A 21,537-nucleotide genomic window follows, 5' to 3' on the forward strand; every position below is an offset into this window, starting at 1 on the left:
TTGTGAAATTATATAAACAGCGTTAAAACTGAACAAACGGAATGAAATATTAAAAAATATCAGTAAGTATTAAAGAAAAACTAATGATTTAGACAGTAGGTCTACACCCTTTGGCATTATCTGCTCCAATTACAGTAAAGTACAAATGTTTCAGTCAACATTTTCCACACACTCAACACCTGTGACTTTGTAGAGCTTTTTATTTTTGACTTAGATTCACACATCGCAGCAAAATTCTGATGGTTCAAAGCTTCCATGTTGCTTATATCGAATGAAACTTAGTGCTTTACTATATTTTTTACTAATGTGTTTAAATACATTAAAAAAGGATTTTACTCTGCACACTAATTTTTATTCGATAAACAATGTACATTTTTTGTAAAATCACTTAAAGAGGAACAGTTTTTTTCTTCAATGTAACACAACCACCTAGCAATTTGGTTGTACAATTTAAAAAAATTCTTAATAGGTTATATGTATTTAATTTACATGCTTTGCCAAGCACACTAGTCAAAGTATGTAAACTAAGTAGATCTGGCCATACAAATGGCGCGTGCATATTTACGGCACATGTACGACACTGAAGGAGAAAATGCCAAGTGCACATAGTTACATACCGAGTTGACATCAACCTTTTTTTATGCCGTCGATCCAAAAGATTGTTCTCTTGTTCTAATTTCTCTGTTAGAAACCCAGGTGCTTAGGTGCACAACTGAGGCATCTTGGGGCAGCAAAGTTGCTCCAATGCAAAAGTGCAACAATGGTAAGTCTGTTTTTGTTACTTGCCTTCGCTTCTTTATACACCCCAGTAAATGTTTAAATAATATTTACTGGGGTGAGGAAACTTCAATGAAAATGACCGTTTCTCTTTAAGATAAAGTTACTACTAGAGGTATTTTTTTTTTTTCATTTTTGCATAACAATATCTAAAAAATTAGCTTTATTTCTATATCCACAGATAAACACACATTCGTTTTCTGAAAAAAACAAAAAAAAAATCCACACATTTGACTTCCACGTCCAAGATTAACCAGTGTTAAAATATCTGTAAGACTTTAAATCTAAATTCACTTAAGTTAGTTCTTAACGTTTTGGGGTATATATAGCTCATATTAAACACGTGCACACCCAATTTTACGACCTTTCCAGTAATAATGTCATGATATTGTAATATTTATCCCACTAATCTAACCTAGATACAAGGCAAAAAAAATATTTAAAAAAAAAAAAAATTGGTGCAAATGTCTGATTTAAAAAAAAAAAAAAAAATGATTATATAGATGAGAATGAAAATATTTGTAACAAAAACCAGCATTACTATGTAAGCCGTCTATTCATTTTCTTTCACAGAAAGAATATGTTTTGTATACATCCCATTTTTGCATTTGGAATCCAGTAATTTACTCCAGCATTGGGCAACATACATAATCTGCTTAATTGTGAAATGCAATATTTTGCATCTGAAGGGGTTGGTTCTTGGCAACTAGTGAAAAGCCTTCAGGGCACTTAAAACAGAAAAGTAATTTAGGATATGGCAAGAGAGTTCTTGCTTAATTATGTCACTTCAATTCCTTTAAAAGACACGTACAATATGTTGTAAAATGTAGCAATCAAACCATATATTGCAACTTTAAAGAACATTTGGATTTGTATATTTTTTTCAGTGAAATGCGTTGGATGAACATGTAGCCTTAAGGAGCTACTCTCAGTTTTAGCATTCAGGCATGTGTATGTTGCAAGTGAACATACATGACTAAAGACTAAGAATAATAGCCTGCACATGTAGCTTTTTGTAATAAGTTGTGTTTAGCACATATCAAACAGTTATGATACATATTATTTATCACCTTAAATAATATCACTATTACTTGAAAAAAAAATCAGTGCAGAAATCTCAGCTTGACAAAGTTTTTCTCAGTTAGAAAACTAAGCATTTATACACTATTTCTCCATAACCAGTATTAATTGGTAGTTACATGTGAAGCCAAAATGTACTGTTATAGTAAATCTATAATATACTGAAACACCAAAATGTTTTTTTTATCAAGCTCTAAACTGCTTTCTGATGCACTGTGTACTCACTGCCACCTGCAGACATAAATATAATACCTGTATTGGAAAATACACTATAGGATGTTCGATAATTATAAAAATATACCTTTTATTACCCATGTCACTAAATTTGTGTTTGATACTTAGAAATGACTGTCGGAGCAGCTTTAATTGTCTAGCTTTTACATAGTAGAGTTTTGGAGTCTTGAAACTGTTGTCATGTGGGAATTGAATTTAAGGAAGGTTTGGAGTAAGAGAGATATAGCTGCAATAGAGGCTGAAATTTCAATTCCGTAGAAAGTAGCAGAATCTTCTAGCATAGCTGTATGTGTGCATAAAGTGCAAATTAATAATGTCAATCAATACATTTTCTCCTTCTATAAAATAATTCTAGGAAAATACAAAAAAATAAGACTCCGTGTTGAATAATCCCATCAAAATAATGATTTCAGTAACCTTTGTTTGCAATGTGGGGCACATGAAATTTTGGATGGAAACGAACCCTTTTCTTCACCTTTTTAGAGGTACTGGATAAGTTAACGCTTACAAAGAGCTGAACGACGTGCTCTCTCACTAAGAGCTTTTCACAATGTCGTCCGCTGACATCTTGCGTTTAGAATCAATATACATAATTAGATATGTATACATGTGTTTTTAAGACGCTGCTGGATGTATGTCTTGATGTTCAAATGGTGGCAAGGGTTCTCTCCAGTATGTAAACTGGCTATATGTATCTGAGCAGGGAAAATCAGATGAATTGCTTCTCTTCAGCAGAGGAAAAACATGATCTACCACCTCGCAGAGTCGGACGTAGCTGTAACGATACAAGATATGGATACGGTCAATCTCTGAAATAGCTCTCCATTTCCAAATCATTCTGGATAAAAACCAGAGTAAATTAAACATTTGGATCAAATAACAGTTTATTGTATGTTTAGATGATGGAGACAAGCTTGTATTTGTTGCCAGGGTGATAGCACAGATATTATACCGAATTAAACAAAACAAAAATATGTGACTTACTGCAATCCCCTTAAGAGATTTACACGTGACTTACTGTAATTCCCTAGAGAAATTTACACCAAGGGGTTTATGTGAATCCCAATCATAGCAAATGTAATTCTGAATGGCAAAATGTAGGCTAAAATAGCCCAGCCGACTTGGAGAATGTTTTCTAAATCAGGTATGACTACATTTTTGCTATTTTGATTTCAATTTGGTGTTAAGTGATAAACCATCAAGGATCCATGTGTTTACAGAAAGACTGGCTGCATGGGCTTTGTATACAATATAATAATATAATATTTATGGGGAATCTTGATTAAAGCTACAATTCGTTTCTTACTTCTCTTATTAGAAATTCAGCCAAGTTAATGTCAACAGATATTTTAACGACTTGATCTAATTAATTACACTAATGTAATTTCTGTCACTTTGTATCAGTCTGAATGATGAATTACAATGGGAAATTTCAGCGATAAAGAAAAATTCATGTGAAACAAAGTTTATTATTCGCCCAAACAAATAAATTTTTCATATAAAGATATTAATTCTCATTGGTGGACCTGGCAGGCAATGAAAAAGCTACAGCTAATAGATACAGCTAGTGCTGACTGCAGAATGAGACTGGAAGAGGTGGAGATTAATAGAAGCTTGCTTGCCTTAAAGGAATACATCTGTGCGCTAGAATAGAACAAAGCTCACACCCCTTAGCGAAAGTAAATGTACTCAGATCCTGTGAAAGTAAACATACCCAGATCATTAATAGGAGAGAACTCCAGAACGTGCATGATATCCATGCTCCATACTGGACACATTACGATATGCAGACAGAGTCAAGGAATTAAACCCTCAAATTACCAATGGTGCCAATTACAACTGCCAGATGTGACTCCAATTCCTCTTTGGGACTGTTGCTGAACCAAGCCGATGATGAGTATTATGATTGCTTACTATCAAAAGAGTTAGTCTTGGTGAACTCGTAGAGAATTGTGGGATTGTGCAGAAAGAGCCTTAATGGTCTAATGTATTGGAAATGACCAAGCAGGCAGATTATGACCTGGAGAGATTTGTATTGCAATCAGAATTAATTTTACAGGAGCGTTCTAAGGTTCTCATTGCTTTAGATGAAAGGCTGAGTTCCCCACATTTTGCCAGGCAGGAGCGTTCTAAGGTTCTCATTGCTTTAGATGAAAGGCTGAGTTCCCCACATTTTGCCAGGCAGGAGCGTTCTAAGGTTCTCATTGCTTTAGATGAAAGGCTGAGTTCCCCACATTTTGCCAGGCAGGAGCGTTCTAAGGTTCTCATTGCTTTAGATGAAAGGCTGAGTTCCCCACATTTTGCCAGGCAGGAGCGTTCTAAGGTTCTCATTGCTTTAGATGAAAGGCTGAGTTCCCCACATTTTGCCAGGCAGGAGCGTTCTAAGGTTCTCATTGCTTTAGATGAAAGGCTGAGTTCCCCACATTTTGCCAGGCAGGTGGAAGAGCAAGCCAGGAAGCAATGTGTAAAAAATCATGACCTAATAAATAAAACTGCAGCAACGTGGGCTTCCTGTCTGACACCTCATTCTAAATAACATCTGTACTTGTTGATGTTTTCTCATTGTGCGTTGTATAGCCTGCTTTGGGGCTTCTAATTGTTCACATGGAGTTGTATGGATTAAATGTGTGTGTACACATGGATTCATCTAGCCAAAAATTGCAGACACTAAATCTGCATAAAGCCAAGCAGAGCACTGCTATACACCCAGTGAGTTAAAGTAAAGTCAACGGACTTTGTCTGCAGTTCCCATGTGTGCTCTGTAGAGGGCAGCACGGGTAGCACAAGTTGTGTATGGTATTTAAATAAAAAGCAAAATGTGAGGATTTGGTTTCCTTTTACAGTTTATGGTAGCTTCAAAGAACACATGAAAGCACTAGCGAATGCAATTTTATTTTGAACTATGATGTATCAATAAACAGTCTTTAATATATTTTATAAATAAATATAAAAAAAACACAACCTGTTTTTCTTTTTTCCGTGCGATGCCTAGAGTGACACTGGGACACTTTGCAAGTGAATAGAACATTTTAGCTAAAAGGGAAGAATTAAGAAACAATCTGAACTGGGGAATGTTTTCCAATTCAGCTATTTTTATTTGTTGTTTTATGATTTATTTAATTTTGCAGTTCTCTTGCCATTTCTCCACTGTTCACTCTTCAGTGAATAAAATTTTGTGAAAAAAAACAAACTGTTTATTACTTTGAGCTGTAACTGCTGGGTCTGATTAAAGTCTCACAATCTACTTGCCCCCTGTATATCATCTCCCCTTCCATGTCACTGGAGTCAGCAGAAAGCTGGGTTACTATCGAGCCATTTACACATTTATAGCTACCATTTGCTTGTATTTATAACACACGATCGGCCTATTAATAGATACTATTACTCACGAGGAGATGTTGGTCTTTGCATGCTCCTGTATCAACTCTCCCTTAGGATTGACTGTAAATATTCTGTTTAATGAAACTCCCACTTCCTTATACGAGTAAACGTCCTGTGTGGGTCAGAAAATACATTTGTTATGGGCAAGGCAATTGAAACAAGAGCTATAATAATGTCAACATTTGCCAATTCAGCTAGCTAAACAGTACGGAGGACAGTACGGAGGACAGTCATAAACATGATTCTCCATATAATCGAATAAAAATGCTTTATAAAAAATATATTGTACAGACACTAATAAGCCACAGCATTAAAACCACTGACAGGTGAAGTGAATAACATTGATTATATTGTTACAATGTCACAAGTCAAGGGGTGAGATATATTAGGCAGCAAGTAAACAGTCAGTTCTTGAATTTCATGTGTTGGATGCATGACAAATGGGCAATCAAAAAGATATGAGTGACCTTGACAAGGGCCAAATAGTTATGCAAAGAAGGACAACTGATGAACTGGCATGAGGATCATGGGCGGCCAAAACTAATTGATGCACATGGGAAGCGAAGACAAGCCCGTCTGGTTCGATCACACATAAGAGCTCAAACTGCTGATAATCTTTATGCTGGCCAAGAAAGAAAGGTGTCAGCATACACAGTGCATCACAGATTGCTCCATATGCAGTTGCATAGTCCCAAATTGGTGAATTGGTGTAGTCTTAAATGAGTGCTCCTGATGACCCCTGCCTACCGCCATAAACACTTTCAATGGGGACGTGAGCATCAGAACTGGACCATGAAACAATGGAAGAAGGCTTTCTGGTCTGAAGAATCACATTTCCTTTTATATCAGGTGGATGGATGGTAGGTGGATAGCCGGGTGATAGTGCTTCATTTACCTGGGGAAAGAATGGCAGGAGGATGCACTACGGGAAAAAAAGCAGGCTGATGGTGGCAAATGTATGTTTTGGGCAATGTTCTGCGGTGAAACCTTAAATCCTGGCATTCATGTGGATCTTACTTTGAGATATACAATGTAGCTAGAGATTGTTGCAGACCACGTGCATCCCTTCATGTTAATGGTGTTCCCTCATGGCAATGGCCTCTTTCAGCAGTATAATGCAATCTGCCACACTGCAAAAATTGTTCAGGAATGGTTTGAGGAACATGAAAAAGAGTTCAGGGTGTTTCCTTGGTCTCTAATCCGATCGAGCATCTGTGGGATGTGCTGGAACAACAAGTCATGGAGGCACCACCTAGCAACTTGCAGAACTTATACTGATCTGCTGCTAATGTCTTGGTGCCACATATCACAGGACACATTCAGAGGTCTTGTGGGGTTCATGCTTTGACCCATCACACCTGTGTGAGCAGCACAAAGGGGAGTTACACAAAATGTATGCAGGTGGTTTTAATATTGTGGCTGATCACTGTATGTACATACATTCATACACATCCAAATGGCAAATCATGTTTTAGAATCATGCACTGCTCGAATGGGGACATAATTTGTGTAATTGTTTTCCATAATGAACAGAAACAATACAGATCACATCCATGTATCCCTAATTTCAGGAAGAATCAGAGTATCCCACTCTGTGCCAGTCTACCCAAGATTAGCCAGAGTAACACTCAAGAGTGGCAAAACTGCCAGATGAAATAATAGCCACCAATGAATATATATCCCAATATTCTCAGGTAGCACTACACAACACATTAACTCTGCAGCAATATCTCACCAAACCAGGAAATGGCTCAATCAATACTGATGTTTCGCTATATTGCTATATAATTACTAATTATATCCCATAAACCCATACACGGCAAATCTTTTCTGGCAATCTAGCAACTATTACATAGTAATCTCTGGTTTATTTATAACTAGCTGAAGCATCGTATTCCCAGTAATTTATTTGAAGGATGGGGTAAGCGTTAAGCTGCAACAGGTTTTGCAAATAATGGTATTTATGAGGGCAGAGAAACAGGGACACTTGTGCGCCATAACCTAAGCGTGAAATGCAAGTAATTATGGTGCTTGGAGTGTTGCGTTAGAAGCAGGGATGTATTTACCACAAGGCAAACAAGGCATTTGCCTAGGGCGGCACTTTCAGGGGGGCACCAAAAAATGCCACCTCAAGCTCCCAGACAAACGCCTTGTTTGCCTCATGTTCTGGGGCTGTCCACCTTACTGTGAGTGAGTGTAGTTGTCAGTGTGTGTCTGTGAGTGAGAATGTGTGTGCCTGTGAGAGTGTATCAGTGTGTGTATGTCATTTTATGTGTGTCTGAGAGTGTGTGCCTGTCAGTGAGTGGGTGTGTGAGTGTCTGTCTGTCAGTGAAAGTGTGTGTTGGTTAAACAGTGTGTGCCAATGACTGTATATGTGTGCCAATGACTGTGTTTCTGTCAGTGAGTTTATATCAGTGCATGTATCAATGAGGGCATGTGTCTGTCAGTCAAAAAAATGGTCTTAACACAAATTGGGGGGCAAATTTAGATATTGGGGGTGCCCTAGGGTAGCACAAATCCAAAATACACCACTGGTTAGAAGACTACCATTATCACTACTATGCAGTTATATTGTGTTTAGTCTTTTACTAAAGGCCTTAGGCCTGACACAGGAAATAGATTTCCAAACTTATTTCTTCATTTATTTAAAATAGAGCTAACTAAATCGCCAAGTTTTTGCCAACAATGAGTAGGCAGTGTTTTGTTTTCTCAGTTAAAGTTATGGACGTCATTCTTACAGTGGCACGATTTCCAAATGCAGCATAGAATGGCTCTATGTTTGGCAGGAAGAGATTTTTGATGTCCGTGAGGCACTCAATCTTGAACTTTTCAGGCTTTTTTTCAATCACTTCCCTGTTGATAAATGAAAAAGTAAAAGCTGTATAGCATTGAGCGTGTACTCAATAACGAAATAAATGCAATTTGCAGGTTTTTTTCTTAAGTGCAAAACCGATTTTGCATGTTATGTATAATGAATGAGATCCTACACAATGTTTGAGAACAAATAGCATATTGTATTTAGGTATTGGACGTCTGGTCATAGTCACTGTCTTTTACTAAGCAAATGGTTAAAGGAACAAACCAAGAATCATAACCATGAGTAGTGGTTATGGTGCCAGGAGCGTCCTCCACAAACCATTTTTGAGCAATATTACTTTTCACCTGTGGTCAGCTGTCTGTCGCTCCCTGCCTCCACTGCTAATGCCAGGAAGTTGGAAACGTATAACCAGGATCTTCTGGAAGTGCAGGGTTTAGTTAATTGGCTGAGAGTGATCTACAAATGCAATGGAGCTTATGGACATTTAGTAGAGCTATTGGGGGTCCAGCATTAGTACTGGAGATGAGGAGACTGACCCCAGGTAAGAAATCAAGCCATTCAAAAACAATGTGGCTCTTTAAAATGGAGGGAAGGCACCAGGGAACTCCAGGGAATGAGCTCTAATGGCTATGGAACATGGTGTATTCCTTTAATGAAACTAAGGTCCATTCATCCCACTGACAAATATTAAAAAATATCAATACTTGTCACTAAACACTAGCTTTATTTTAATAAGTAAGAAAGAAAATGCAGCTACATTCTGTATTAAATAGTTTAAATAATAATGATGTCAACAATATGCTAATTATGAACAGGCAAAGGTTTATTTATTTTTTGCAGTCTACTTCCCCCATGCATTAATACTTCACAGCATGTACCTAGCATTTAAAAAAGGTTCAACTATTTTTATAAATGGTGAAATACACAGGAGAGAGGAAGTCGTAAATTAGCCCGAGTGTCATTTATGCCTCTTGTATAATGGGTTCGAAAACAGCCCGATTTAAAAAATAAATAAATTAAAAATGTATTCTTCAAATAACATGAAAAGATTGCTAATCCGTGTAAACAGCTTGTTTATGCTTTATTGGTTTATGCAAAGTTTTAAATAAACTGAGAATTCAAGCGAAAAGAGTTTATGCCAAAATAGCTGATGCAGAAAAATAGAATCAGCTATAAACAAAGCTTGGCTATTTTAGCTTGAATTTTGCAATTAGATTTTCAATTAGCCACAATTCATTAGCAAGTAAACCTATTTGTTTTCTGATTCCATCCTTTGCTTTAGACTAAGGATAGGAATTCTTCGGCACTCCGGATGTTGTGGACTACATCTCCCATAATGCCCTTAGTGCCATAATACTGGCAAAGCATCAGGGGAGATGCAGTCCAAATACAACTGGAGTGACAAAGACATATTATATCCCCTGTTTTAGACCATGAAAAAGTTTTCATATATACCTGTGTAAGGCTGAGAACAAGCTACTGGGGCTCAAGAGAACAGGTCCCTGTGGTAAAACCGTCCCTCGTTCATTTACCCAATGCAGATATCCTCTGGTCATGTCTGCCATTCCGATAGCACGGGCCGAGCAGTACAGAAATTTATAGCCATTTCTGGAAAAGAGAAATTACACACCCGTCCATTAAAAAAGCACCAAGTGAGTCCAAGAGGATTAATAACTCTGACTGCTAATTTCTCAATTGCTCAAGACCTAGCAGTCACAAAAACAAATATGCTATGAACATAAAATGAAGGCAGCCACTTTACAAAGGTTCGTCGGGAGTTGGAGTTTGTTAGGGACAATATTGGAAGATATATTAACAATAGTAAGGGTGCCGAAGGATAAACATCACTATTCCGCAGAGATCCCTGGCACACCGTCAACAGGCAGAAAATATAAATAAGCTTCATTTCTGTCAATAGAAAAAGTGCAACACTCTTTAGTAAAAGTCACCAAGAAATGTGACCCAAATAGCAAAATTATTGAGAAGCAATCTTCTCTGTATGAAATGCATTGCAAACTAATTTTTTTTTTTTTTTTTTTTTTTTTAAAGTGATTTATTCCAAATTTCACTTTGGCTGATTTTGTTGGGGATACACTTTATGGTTATTTTGAAATCAAGAGAAAAAAAAATACAAATTCTGGGTTTTTACTACAATTCAAGCTGACTCAATTGTTTAAATGTTATTGCCTTCGTAACTCAGATTTCACATTTTGGGCAAAAGTAGCAGAATATAATAAATTATCCAAGGCAGCTGTGTTATCATTGCTGCTGTTTTTGGCCTAAAATTTTAAATTCACATTAAATTCTTAAGAAATTCCCATTCAAACAAATGGGGATCAATATGACCCTAACTAACTACATTGAGGATTATTTTCTCTCTTATGCCCCCATTCACCGAACCCTAGGAGGGTTATATCTGTTAAAGGTGAACAGCCATCAGCTGTTAAACTGTTCATGCCCTAGTCCTGGCTGAGCATCAGCCCAACAGTGCAGACATCTTTTAGTGAGCTCCAATTAGATTCAGCGGAAAAGCTGGACTCACTATGTTGATTGTAGACATACTTTCTTCTTATCCAACTATATTATCTCATGCAATCATGGGGAATAAATCGAGGAAAAGAGAGGCTATTATTCCAACCTGTTCCCGAGATATCAGGGCTTTTTTTTTTACAGGGTCAAAACAAGCCCGTGCCTAAAATGGGGGTCCCATGCGACCAGGACAGGTCTTCCTTGAAAAATCCTTCCTTGAATGCCATCGATGAGCTGTCGCGGGAGGAGGTCTACACCATTCATCTTTTTGCTGATTATAAAAAGATATGTAATAGGGTTGATGTTCCAAGAGATTTGTATTATTAAAACTATAGAATCCCTTTAAGACTACCTCTAGCTGCTCTCTACCCTACAGCCACAAGAGGCGCTTCCTGCTGCTACATGGAGTTTAATTGCAGTGCATGAGGACATCCGGCGTCATGCATTATAGTGTTCAGAGGGACACTATAATGTTAGGAATACAGCTTTGTGTTCCTAACAAGTCTTCCTATGGTCACATGGATCTCAGAAGCTATAGATGCAGGTAAAATGCTGTTCTTCTTATGCCACTGGTTCCCAGGGCTGGTGCAAGGATTTTTGCCACCTTAGGCAAAAAGAAAATTGCCGCCTCATTCACTCCAGGCTTGAATCTATGTAGGGACAGAGACACTATAGTATTCGGAATACAGGTTTATATTCCTAACACTATAGTGTTCCTCTAAAAGTATTGATTTAAAAAAAAATTATAAATGGTCCTTTGTGTCCAAATGCAGTCACTGATACACACATACACACACTCATTCACTCACTTACACTCAATGGTCCACACATCGAATACCGGTGACCAATGCACACACAAATTCACTGACTCGTGCAGAGTGACAGACACACACTGGTCCAAGCAGACATACACTGACTTATGTAGACTGACACACACACTGGCCCAAGCAGACACACACGCACAAACACTGGCCAAGCAGAAAAACACATACACTGACCCAAGCAGATGGACACACACACACAGTGACCCAAGCAGATGGACACACACACACACAGTGACCCAAGCATACACAAACAGACACACTGACCCAAGCAGACAGACACACTGACCCAAGCAGACACACACACTGACCCAAGCAGACACACACACTGACTCAAACAGACACAGTGACCCAAACAGACGCACTGACCCAAGCAGACACATACATTGACCCAAGCAGAAACACACACACACTGACCCAAGCACACGCATGCTGACCCAAGGAGACACAGAGACACAGACCCAAGCAGACACTCACACACTGACTCAAGCACACGCATGCTGACCCAAGGAGACACAAAGACACAGACCCAAGCAGACACTCACACACTGACTCAAGCACACACACAGTTCAAAGCAGACACACAAACACTGCCTCAAACAGACACACACTTGCACCGACCTAAGCAGACACATACACACACTGACCCAAGCATACACACACACACACTGACTCAAACAGACTGACACTCTGACACACTGACACATTCTTTAAAACACACACTATTAAGTCCCCCTCTTGCCTTTACTTCACAATTGTCAGGATTCGAACCTGGGACCTTGGCAGCTCTGGTGCTTTGGCTTACCTCTGAGCCATCTCTCCGCTTCTGTTTCCTGTATCTAGCCCTGTCTAGTATTTAGTACTGAAGCTGGACATTTGTTGGAACTTCTCCTGTCACTCAAGTTACACCTGAGCCTGATGTCTCGTTAGCCAGGTATATAACACTGCCTCTCCCAGAAGGCAGTGTCAGTTCCTTGACTCTGGTGATCATCCTGCTGTTTCCTGTTCTCCAGTTTGTTATTGACCTCTGGCTTGGTACACCGATTATCCTGACTTCTGGTTTCCTTTGACCCTTGGCTTCCCACGACTATTCTCCTGGTTTATTGTTCCTGTACCGCGTTTTGGATTTACCCTGCAAAGCCCCCGTGCACCGACTCACAGGTCAGGTGAATTCTTGCCTGATCACCTTGTCCTGTGTTTTCTTGCAAGGGTGAGCATACTTCTCTGCCTGCCGGACTCCCACACCCAGGTAAGCCCTGACATAAGGAACTGACCTTTATGGAGTCCGCAGAGATGTGCTCACCCCTGCTCCAGCAAGTGTCTAGCCTGGCCCAGACTGTTTTGGAGCTACAGCGAGAAATTTTTTTTCTTAAAAGGACAGTACGCCCAGCCCTGGAACCTGTTTTTCCTGAACCATTTACAGTTATGCCGGAGAGATTTGATGGCAACCAAGCTTCCTTCCTATGCTTTAAAGTGGATTGTGAATTGGTGTTTTCCCTGAAGCCTCGGACTTATGCCAATGATTTCATAAAGGTCCGAGCAGCTATAAACCTGCTGTCTGGAAAGATGAAACAATGGGCACACGATATGTTGCTGTCTCAGAATCCTGTCCTTGCGGGATGGGATGCTTTCATGTCTGCCATGGAAGCACACTGCAAGACTCCTAGCAAGACCGCTGTGCCTAAGCCACCACCACGTCCCAGAGGATCCCAGATTCCCAGAAACAGAGGGAACCTGTACCTATACGACAACCCCATGTTGCCTCATTATGCTCCTGATCCTATGAAGGCCCCAGAGCAATCCTGCCTTCCTCTCGACCCAGACGAACCTATGGAGATTGGATATATCGGGACTAGGTTGACCCTAGCGGAAAGAGATCGTAGGAGAGCTCATGGCTTGTGCCTATATTGTGGAGAAAGAGGGCATTTCATTTCTTTCTGCCCAATTCGTCCATCCAAGCAAAGACCCCTTCTATTGAGTTCCCTACGTACCCATCCAGTCATCTCAGAAACTTCGTCTAGACGCTGCCAAGGTTTTTGCCAGTCATGTCCCCGTTATGTGACACAGAAGGGTACGCAAACTATGCTGTATGACTTACCCAGTGCTCCTGAGAAATCTGAACCTCCGCCGGTAGAGACTTTTGTTAAAGCTGGTACTATCATCCCTTCGTGTCAACCTAAAGAGGAGTTACTTACCGTCTGTAATGGTGACGTACAGAGGGAGAAAGGTTCAGAGAAGAAGACTCCTGGGATCAAGTTACCTGCCACTTGCATTGTATCCATTGCCAGCCCTAACCTCTCTCCAGTAGTACCTGAAAATGCTAATTGTTCGGGGAAGAACGATCCTCCTCCTGGCTGTACCTATGCCTCTAATGGGACACTAGTCCGGAAGGAGCACTTGCAAACATTTGAGAAGGCCCTTATAGCTATGTCCTCCGATCCTGCTGGCAAAACCAAAAACAAGAAGTCAAAGAAGTGACCTCCTGGGCCGTACTTGTTTTTTTTTCTCGCCTGGAGGCGTCTTTGAGGAGGGGGTAATGTCAGGATTCGAACCTCGGACCTTGGCAGCTCTGGTGCTTTGGCTTACCTCTGAGCCATCTCTCCGCTTCTGTTTCCTGTATCTAGCCCTGTCTAGTATTTAGTACTGAAGCTGGACATTTGTTGGAACTTCTCCTGTCACTCAAGTTACACCTGAGCCTGATGTCTCGTTAGCCAGGTATATAACACTGCATCTCCCAGAAGGCAGTGTCAGTTCCTTGACTCTGGTGATCATCCTGCTGTTTCCTGTTCTCCAGTTTGTTATTGACCTCTGGCTTGGTACACCGATTATCCTGACTTCTGGCTTCCTTTGACCCTTGGCTTCCCACGACTATTCTCCTGGTTTATTGTTCCTGTACCGCGTTTTGGATTTACCCTGCACAGCCCCCGTGCACCGACTCTTAGGTCAGGTGAATTCTTGCCTGATCACCTTGGCCTGTGTTTTCTTGCAAGGGTGAGCATACTTCTCTGCCTGCCGGACTCCCACACCCAGGTAAGCCCTGACAACAATGACTCAGTCTCTCCGTGTGTCCCAGGCTTCTGGAATGCCCCTGGCTGCCTCCACTCTCTCTTAGCTCCGCCCCCCGCTATCTTGCCACCCACTTGACCCCGAGTGCAGGGGAAGGGGCGGAAGCGATCAAATGATGTGCCCGTGCGTTGCTGTTATAAGAGGTGTGGGGGGCTCTATGATGTTGATGGCACTGAGCGCTAGTCTGCAGCTCTGTAAGTGCTCCCTAGCGCCCAGTGCCAGTAAAGCTGCTGCTGTAACCCCCCCTTGAGAAGGGCCCTAGGCGGCCGCCTAATCAGCCTATAGGATGCGCCGGCCCTGCCTGTTCCAAGCTCTCACACCCCCAAACAGGCCAAAATCATCCCACTAAATGGCTATCATCGCATTGGTAAATCTCCTAAAGCATCAGCGTCTCCAATAGATGTGAATGTTCAGTTTGTAATCCATTTGGACAAGATGGTGGTAATATCTGCAGTAAGAGATATGCCTACCTGTTTAACTCAATTGCACACACTTTACAAATCAACCATGTTGAGGCAACAGTCTCTTAGCCCCATGACCTAAATTCTCTGTGAATTGAAAATTCCTTAACAATGAGGCACCCCTGGGATCCTTCAAATTAATAAAGAAGTTTATTGAGGTGAAAGACTCAACTACGTTTCTGCAGAATCTTATCAAGTGGAGAATATCACCTTACTACGTACTAAAATGCTCTTATTTCAGGCTACTCGTATTTTGAATAAGGTGTGGTCTTCATGCTGGCTATACCTGCATATTGTATTGAACCTACAACACTATAAAAGAGAAAATTAAAGACAAAAAACACAAAAATCTAGTGACTGAGCAGCTACTGCAGTTGGAATGCCCCCTTATGCAAACAGATGTTTTTTCCCATTCGGTACATGGCCATTTGGGTTTACCTCTTAAAATGCTCTGTGTGTTCTCCATCTTATTATAAATGGAAGTAGAACAATGGATAACATGGACAATATGGAGAAGTTGAAAAAACAGATATGTCCACATTTTTATGCATAAATATTTATAATAAATGTGGCCTATGTTCAACAATGAAAACTCACTGGCTAACTTTGTGATACAGCTTTGCAATTCCTTGATGTGTCCAGTCTTTCCCAAGTGTTGGCAGAATATGACCTAGGGTGTCTGATCTGAAATAAGAGACCAACATCATTTTTTTCTTCATCTAAATAGCATGAAAGACATCCAAGTACTGCAATATTCAGATGTAAACAGACTTAAATACAGTTTATGGTGAGTTAGACCTGTTTTATGTTATAACTTTGCTTTCCTCAAAAATTGTCTTGTATGTTAAAACAAAAATGTTGCATGCCAAAATGTAGCTAAAATGCTAAAGCTATGCATGCGTCTTTCATGAGTGGTGGTCTGCTGTGATGGAGACACTTCGCCCTCATGCTGAAGTAGATAGAGGGGTCAAATATAACATCATATTCAGTGTCATTCATTTAATATTCTACGGACCATTTCAAGTAATTGGGAGAGAAAATCACCACCCATTTTACACCATCACAGATACCTTCCAAACATGGAATGTTATGTAAGAAACCGAGAGAAATACAAACACATAGATATGTTCTAGCATAGGTAACCAACCACCATACATAGCAAACTTATTGAGTTCTACTTATTTAAAATAACACTGAAAAAGCTTAGTTTAGTGACTGCTTCAAGTTACGCCAATTTATCCTTATGGTTTGATGGAGCAAGTTGCAGACGTAGTGTTCTAAGTACTAGCTTGTGTCTTTTGAACATAGAAATACTGGTTTAAATTAAAGGAACACTATAGTCACCTAAACAACTTTAGCTTAATGAAGCCGTTTTAGTGTATAGATCATGCCACTAAGATTTTACTGCTAAATTCATTGCCTTTTATGAGTTAAATCACTTTGTTTATATTTATGCAGCCCTAGCCACACCTCCCCTGGCTATGATTGACAGAGCCTGCATGAAAAAAAAAACTGGTTTCACTTTCAAACAGATGTAATTTTCCTTAAATAATTGTATCTCAATCTCTAAATTGAACTTTAATCACATAAAGGAGGCTCTTGCAGGGTATAGCAAGCTATTAACATAGCAGGGGATAAGAAAATCTTAATTAAACAGAACTTGCAATAAAGAAAGCCTAAATAGGGCTCTCTTTACAGGAAGTGTTTATGGAAGGCTGTGCAAGTCACATGCAGGGAGGTGTGACTAGGGTCCATAAACAAAGGGATTTAACTCCTAAATGGCAGAGGATTGAGCAGTGAGGCTGCAGGGGCATGATCTATACACCAAAACTGCTTCATTAAGCTAAAGTTGTTCAGGTGACTATAGTGTCCCTTTAAGTCTTCACAGAAATAATATATAGTTTGGTTTTCTCTATAGGATATTTGATACTAAGGCTATTGTATGCATAGTGTAGAGTATCTGAAAAAAAGTTAGTCTGCACATTTTGACCAAAAGGACAATATATGGGTAGAACCAATTTGGGTGCTGGAGAGAATGGTTACCATCTGGGTCAACAGCAGCAACAGGAATGTGTGAAAAATTTAACTTAATATATGTGTTTTATGTCTATATGGCCTTAATATAATAAATAAATGTAATAAAATTCATTATTTTTGGATAAACTTTTAAAAATGATTAAATATGAAAAAAAATGTTTTTGCATTATTTTGATATTTCGGGATATATTGAAATATTTTTAGATATTCTATACTGTTTTGAAATTTAAAAAAATGTAGAATTTTTTTTAAAGGTTTATCCAAAAATATTAAATCATTTGAAAGCTTTAGCAACAATATTAAATCTAAGTTTCTGTAGCTATTGTTCAAACAGAACATACCTGGTGATGGTCCCATCAATATCAGAAATTATGATCTTATCATCCCAGTTCCACAAGTAAATGGTGCCTTCACATCGACAAGTACCCTGATATTGAGTAGTGACGCTGAATACCACATCGTTGAGACCACTTTTCAACTTAAGGCTTTTCTATTAAAAACAAAATCATAATGATCAGCTATGTAGCACATATCACTAGAAAATTACAATGTAACAACAATAATAACAACTTTGAAAATATATTTTCCCAAGAGCAGAGTGATACCTGCGATACAGTTTGATATAACTGAAGAAACATGTAACATATAATATAGAACAGAGCCCTTAAAAAAAATTTAAGAAAACATTTTTTTTTTTAAATCTGGCAAACACAAAGCATCTGAAACAAAGCTACTGTTCAAATAACAATCGAGTAACTAGTGAGGGAAACACAATGGTCTCACGTTAATCATCTTTTGTAATCTTAACCAGGGTTTTTTTACATTTTGTTTCTCTTTAAACAGGTTATAATTAGATTTGGAGATGTATTTTGTACATCAGTTTAAAACAGTAACCTACCCAATTTATTTTTGCCAACAAAAACATATGGCAAGTTATTACGGGCAATATTTAGCAGTTCTCCCAACACCTGGGGACCTCAAGGTGAATGATGTCCAACAAATGGGGCATTATATTAATCTATGACAAGTCTCAAGCCCACAGCCAATGTGAACTGTGAGGTTAGCAGTTGTCAGTGTAAACACAGAAATTCATGATTGAATTAACAAAAAAATTCAGAGAAAATGTAATTACCTTCCAGAAAACAAAATAATTTTCAGGTTTTAAATCCCTAAACAAATCTGCATCTCTGTCAAACCATACCTGCAATGACTGCTAATATCAAACTTTTTTCATTATAGATAAATAGTAACTCTGTGACATACTTAAAAACTACAGAAGTCCCATGCTAAGCTACAGTTCCAGGAAACGGACCGAATGGTTGACCCCAATGGCAGATATATATTCCTCAAAGGAGATATACAAGACCGTAGGTATACATTCGCGACGATCTACGTGCCGAATAACAACCAATCACACTACATTCGCAAAACCCTCTTCAGACTCTCCTCATTCACAGAGGGCACGTTGATCTTGGGCGGAGACCTCAACGTACCCCTCATCCCCCTAACATACTCATCCACGGGACACAGTAGTGTTGCCCAAGGAGCCCTTCGTAGTATACAGAAATCACTCAAGAACCTTAGACTGATAGACTGCTGGCGCGCAATGCATCCGGCGGACAGGGAATACACCCACTACTCCGTGATACATAAGCGATATGCGAGAATTGATTATATCTTCCTCCAACAGGAGCACCTTACCGCAATCCAAAAAGTTGGAATTGGATCGGCAAGCTGGTCGGACCATGGACCGATGACTCTACAAATGGACTCTCCTAAGATACGCCCATCCACTTGGACGTGGCGGCTCTGGGATTCTCTACTCTTAGACCCAGCGATGAAGGAATGGATCACCGAGGACCTCACTTCTTATTTCGCATTAAACGCAACGGGCGAACTAACCGCGACAACAGTATGGGAAGCTCACAAAAGTGTGCTCCGAGGTACGCTGATGCTCTTAGCTTCTAAAAAGAAAAAGGATTCCCAGAGACAGATGGCAGAACTATTGACACGCATAAATGTCCTTGAAATGCAACACAAACTCGAAGGGACATATAAGGAACTATTGGAAGCCCGAAGATCACTACATACACACCTGACAGCTCGATACTATAGCTCCCTACAGCGCTCGAAGGCCTTTTTCTACCAACATGCCAACAAGGGAGGGAGACTATTGGCCAGGATGATCAGAGGCACCCAGGGTATGACCCAAGTCCATAAGCTACGCACCTCAGATGGCACGGTCACGCAGTTCCCAGACAGGATAGCGTCAGAGTTTCGCTCATTTTACACTTCACTGTATAACATCCCGAGGCCGACACTCCCAGAGGAGGCGGCTGACAGACGTGACAAGATACAGAGATACGTCGAATCCCACGTGGGGACACGACTACAACGAGGGAAGTCAGAGGTCCTGGATACACCGATCACAGAAGCAGAGGTAGCGGGAGCAATTAAGGCCGCCAAAACGGGCCGCACACCGGGCCCTGACAGCTTTACTCTAGACTACTATAAGAAATTCCAAACCATATTGCTCCCGAAACTCACCAATGCGTTCAACACTCTAGTTCCGACACGAGTCCTTAGCGGCAACTATAACAATCCTCCTGAAACCGGGGAAGAATCCCGAACTATGCAGCAACTATAGACCAATCTCACTGCTGAATGTGGATGTGAAGCTTTTCACCAAGATACTATCCACTAGAATTGGGGGAATACCCCAAAATTGGTCCATCCTGATCATGACGGGGTTCATTCCTGGGAGGGAGGCAAGGGACAGCACTCTTAGGGTACAGTCCATCCATAACCTGGCGAAACGGTCAAAAGATAAACTCCTACTACTATCAACGGATGCGGAAAAAGCGTTCGACCAGGTGGACTGGACGTTCCTTATGGCCACGCTTCAAGAACTATGCTTAGGGGAGAACATGATGAAGTGGATGGGTGCGCTGTACCAATGCCCCAACGCAAAGGTGAGAGTGAACGGAGCGCTCACTGAGTCTTTCCCGATTCACAATGGGACGAGACAGGGATTCCATGCTCTTTGCCCTGGCCCTCGAACCGTTCCTAGAGGCAGTATGCAATTCGGATGAAATCCCGGGCTTCAAAAGCGGTAATACAGCACACAAAGTGGCTGCATACGCAGATGATCTTTTTTTCTTTATCACAAACCCGGAGACAACAATGCCCCACCTGGTAACTATGCTCAAAAACTATGGGGAGGTCTCAGGATTCAAACTGAACATGAACAGATGTGAAGTACTCAACATTACTGTCCCGACGGCCCAAGCAGACGCATTAAAAACCCAATTCCCATTCCGATGGTGCACGAATCACATGCAATACCTGGGAATAGCACTCACCAGAGACCTGGGAGACATGTACCGAACGAACTTCTTACCACTGCTACAACGAGTACAACAAGATCTGAAGACATGGGCGTACCCCCACATATCATGGTTCGGCCGGGTTGCAATCCTCAAAATGAATATACTACCGCGGATCTTATATCTATACCAGACGATCCCTCAAGTCCTGCCGATAGCATACTTCACGTCACTCAGAACCGGAATGGGAAACAGGCAAGGCTCCGACAGGATGTCCTATGTTTGCCACGAGCATGGGGGGGACTAGCGATCCCTGATTTGCGCAAATACCATCATGCGACAGTACTACAGCGGGTACTGGAGTGGCATACCCAACCGGCCCTTAACAATGGATCGACCTAGATAAAAGCCATATTGGCCCCTCATTTCTGACGTCGGTGTGGAATTCCAAGAGACTGCCACGGGTGATACTTGAACCAACCTCTACCGTAGCGCAGACACTGAAAGCATGGGATACTATCAGAAGAGCTCCACACCTATCTCAAACACCAAGCCCGATGATTCAAATACAACATAACCCTCAGATAGGAGGCGGACTGCCACCGACATCATGGACTTTCCTTGGAGAGGGGGAATCATTCCCCATCCACAGGATACTAAACAACACGGGCATGACCCCCCTGAGGGAACTGCTGGAGGGCAACCAGCCTACAATCCTTTCGCTATATGCAACTCAGAAAACCTGATAGCCTACAGGATCTATCCAAATGTACCTCACACATGTTGGAGATGTGGGGAAGAGCGAGGTACACCACTGCACATATGGTGGGAATGCCCACTCATTACACGATTTTGGGAAGCAGTAAAACAGAAAACAGAGGAAATCTTAGGGACGGACGGAAATCTTGATGCAGGGGTGGCTCTCCTGCACTCCACACCAGACACCATTGGGGCGTATAGGAAAAACATTCTTAGGCACCTGTTGAACGCTGCCAAAGCACTAATTC

The 21,537-nt window shown here is 40.6% G+C and overlaps 1 protein-coding gene across 5 annotated transcripts in view; it reads right to left on the reverse strand.

Moving 5' to 3' along the window:
- Nucleotides 1–1,018: 1,018 nt before the first annotated feature.
- Nucleotides 1,019–21,537, reverse strand: part of LPIN1 (lipin 1) — a 185,305-nt gene continuing 164,786 nt past the window's right edge. For all 5 annotated transcript variants that reach the window (XM_063442149.1, XM_063442150.1, XM_063442152.1 and 2 more), the window contains 6 exons: nt 17,546–17,694; nt 15,765–15,851; nt 9,746–9,898; nt 8,211–8,325; nt 5,481–5,584; nt 1,019–2,866 (listed from right to left, as the gene is read on the reverse strand). In XM_063442149.1, coding sequence (XP_063298219.1) covers nt 2,707–2,866; nt 5,481–5,584; nt 8,211–8,325; nt 9,746–9,898; nt 15,765–15,851; nt 17,546–17,694 — 768 coding nt within the window. In that variant the 3' untranslated portion in view covers nt 1,019–2,706. The remainder of the gene's footprint in view (nt 2,867–5,480; nt 5,585–8,210; nt 8,326–9,745; nt 9,899–15,764; nt 15,852–17,545; nt 17,695–21,537) is intronic.

This window comes from Pelobates fuscus, chromosome 2 (genome assembly GCF_036172605.1).
Source record: "Pelobates fuscus isolate aPelFus1 chromosome 2, aPelFus1.pri, whole genome shotgun sequence".
In the NCBI taxonomy this organism is placed as follows: domain Eukaryota; kingdom Metazoa; phylum Chordata; class Amphibia; order Anura; family Pelobatidae; genus Pelobates; species Pelobates fuscus.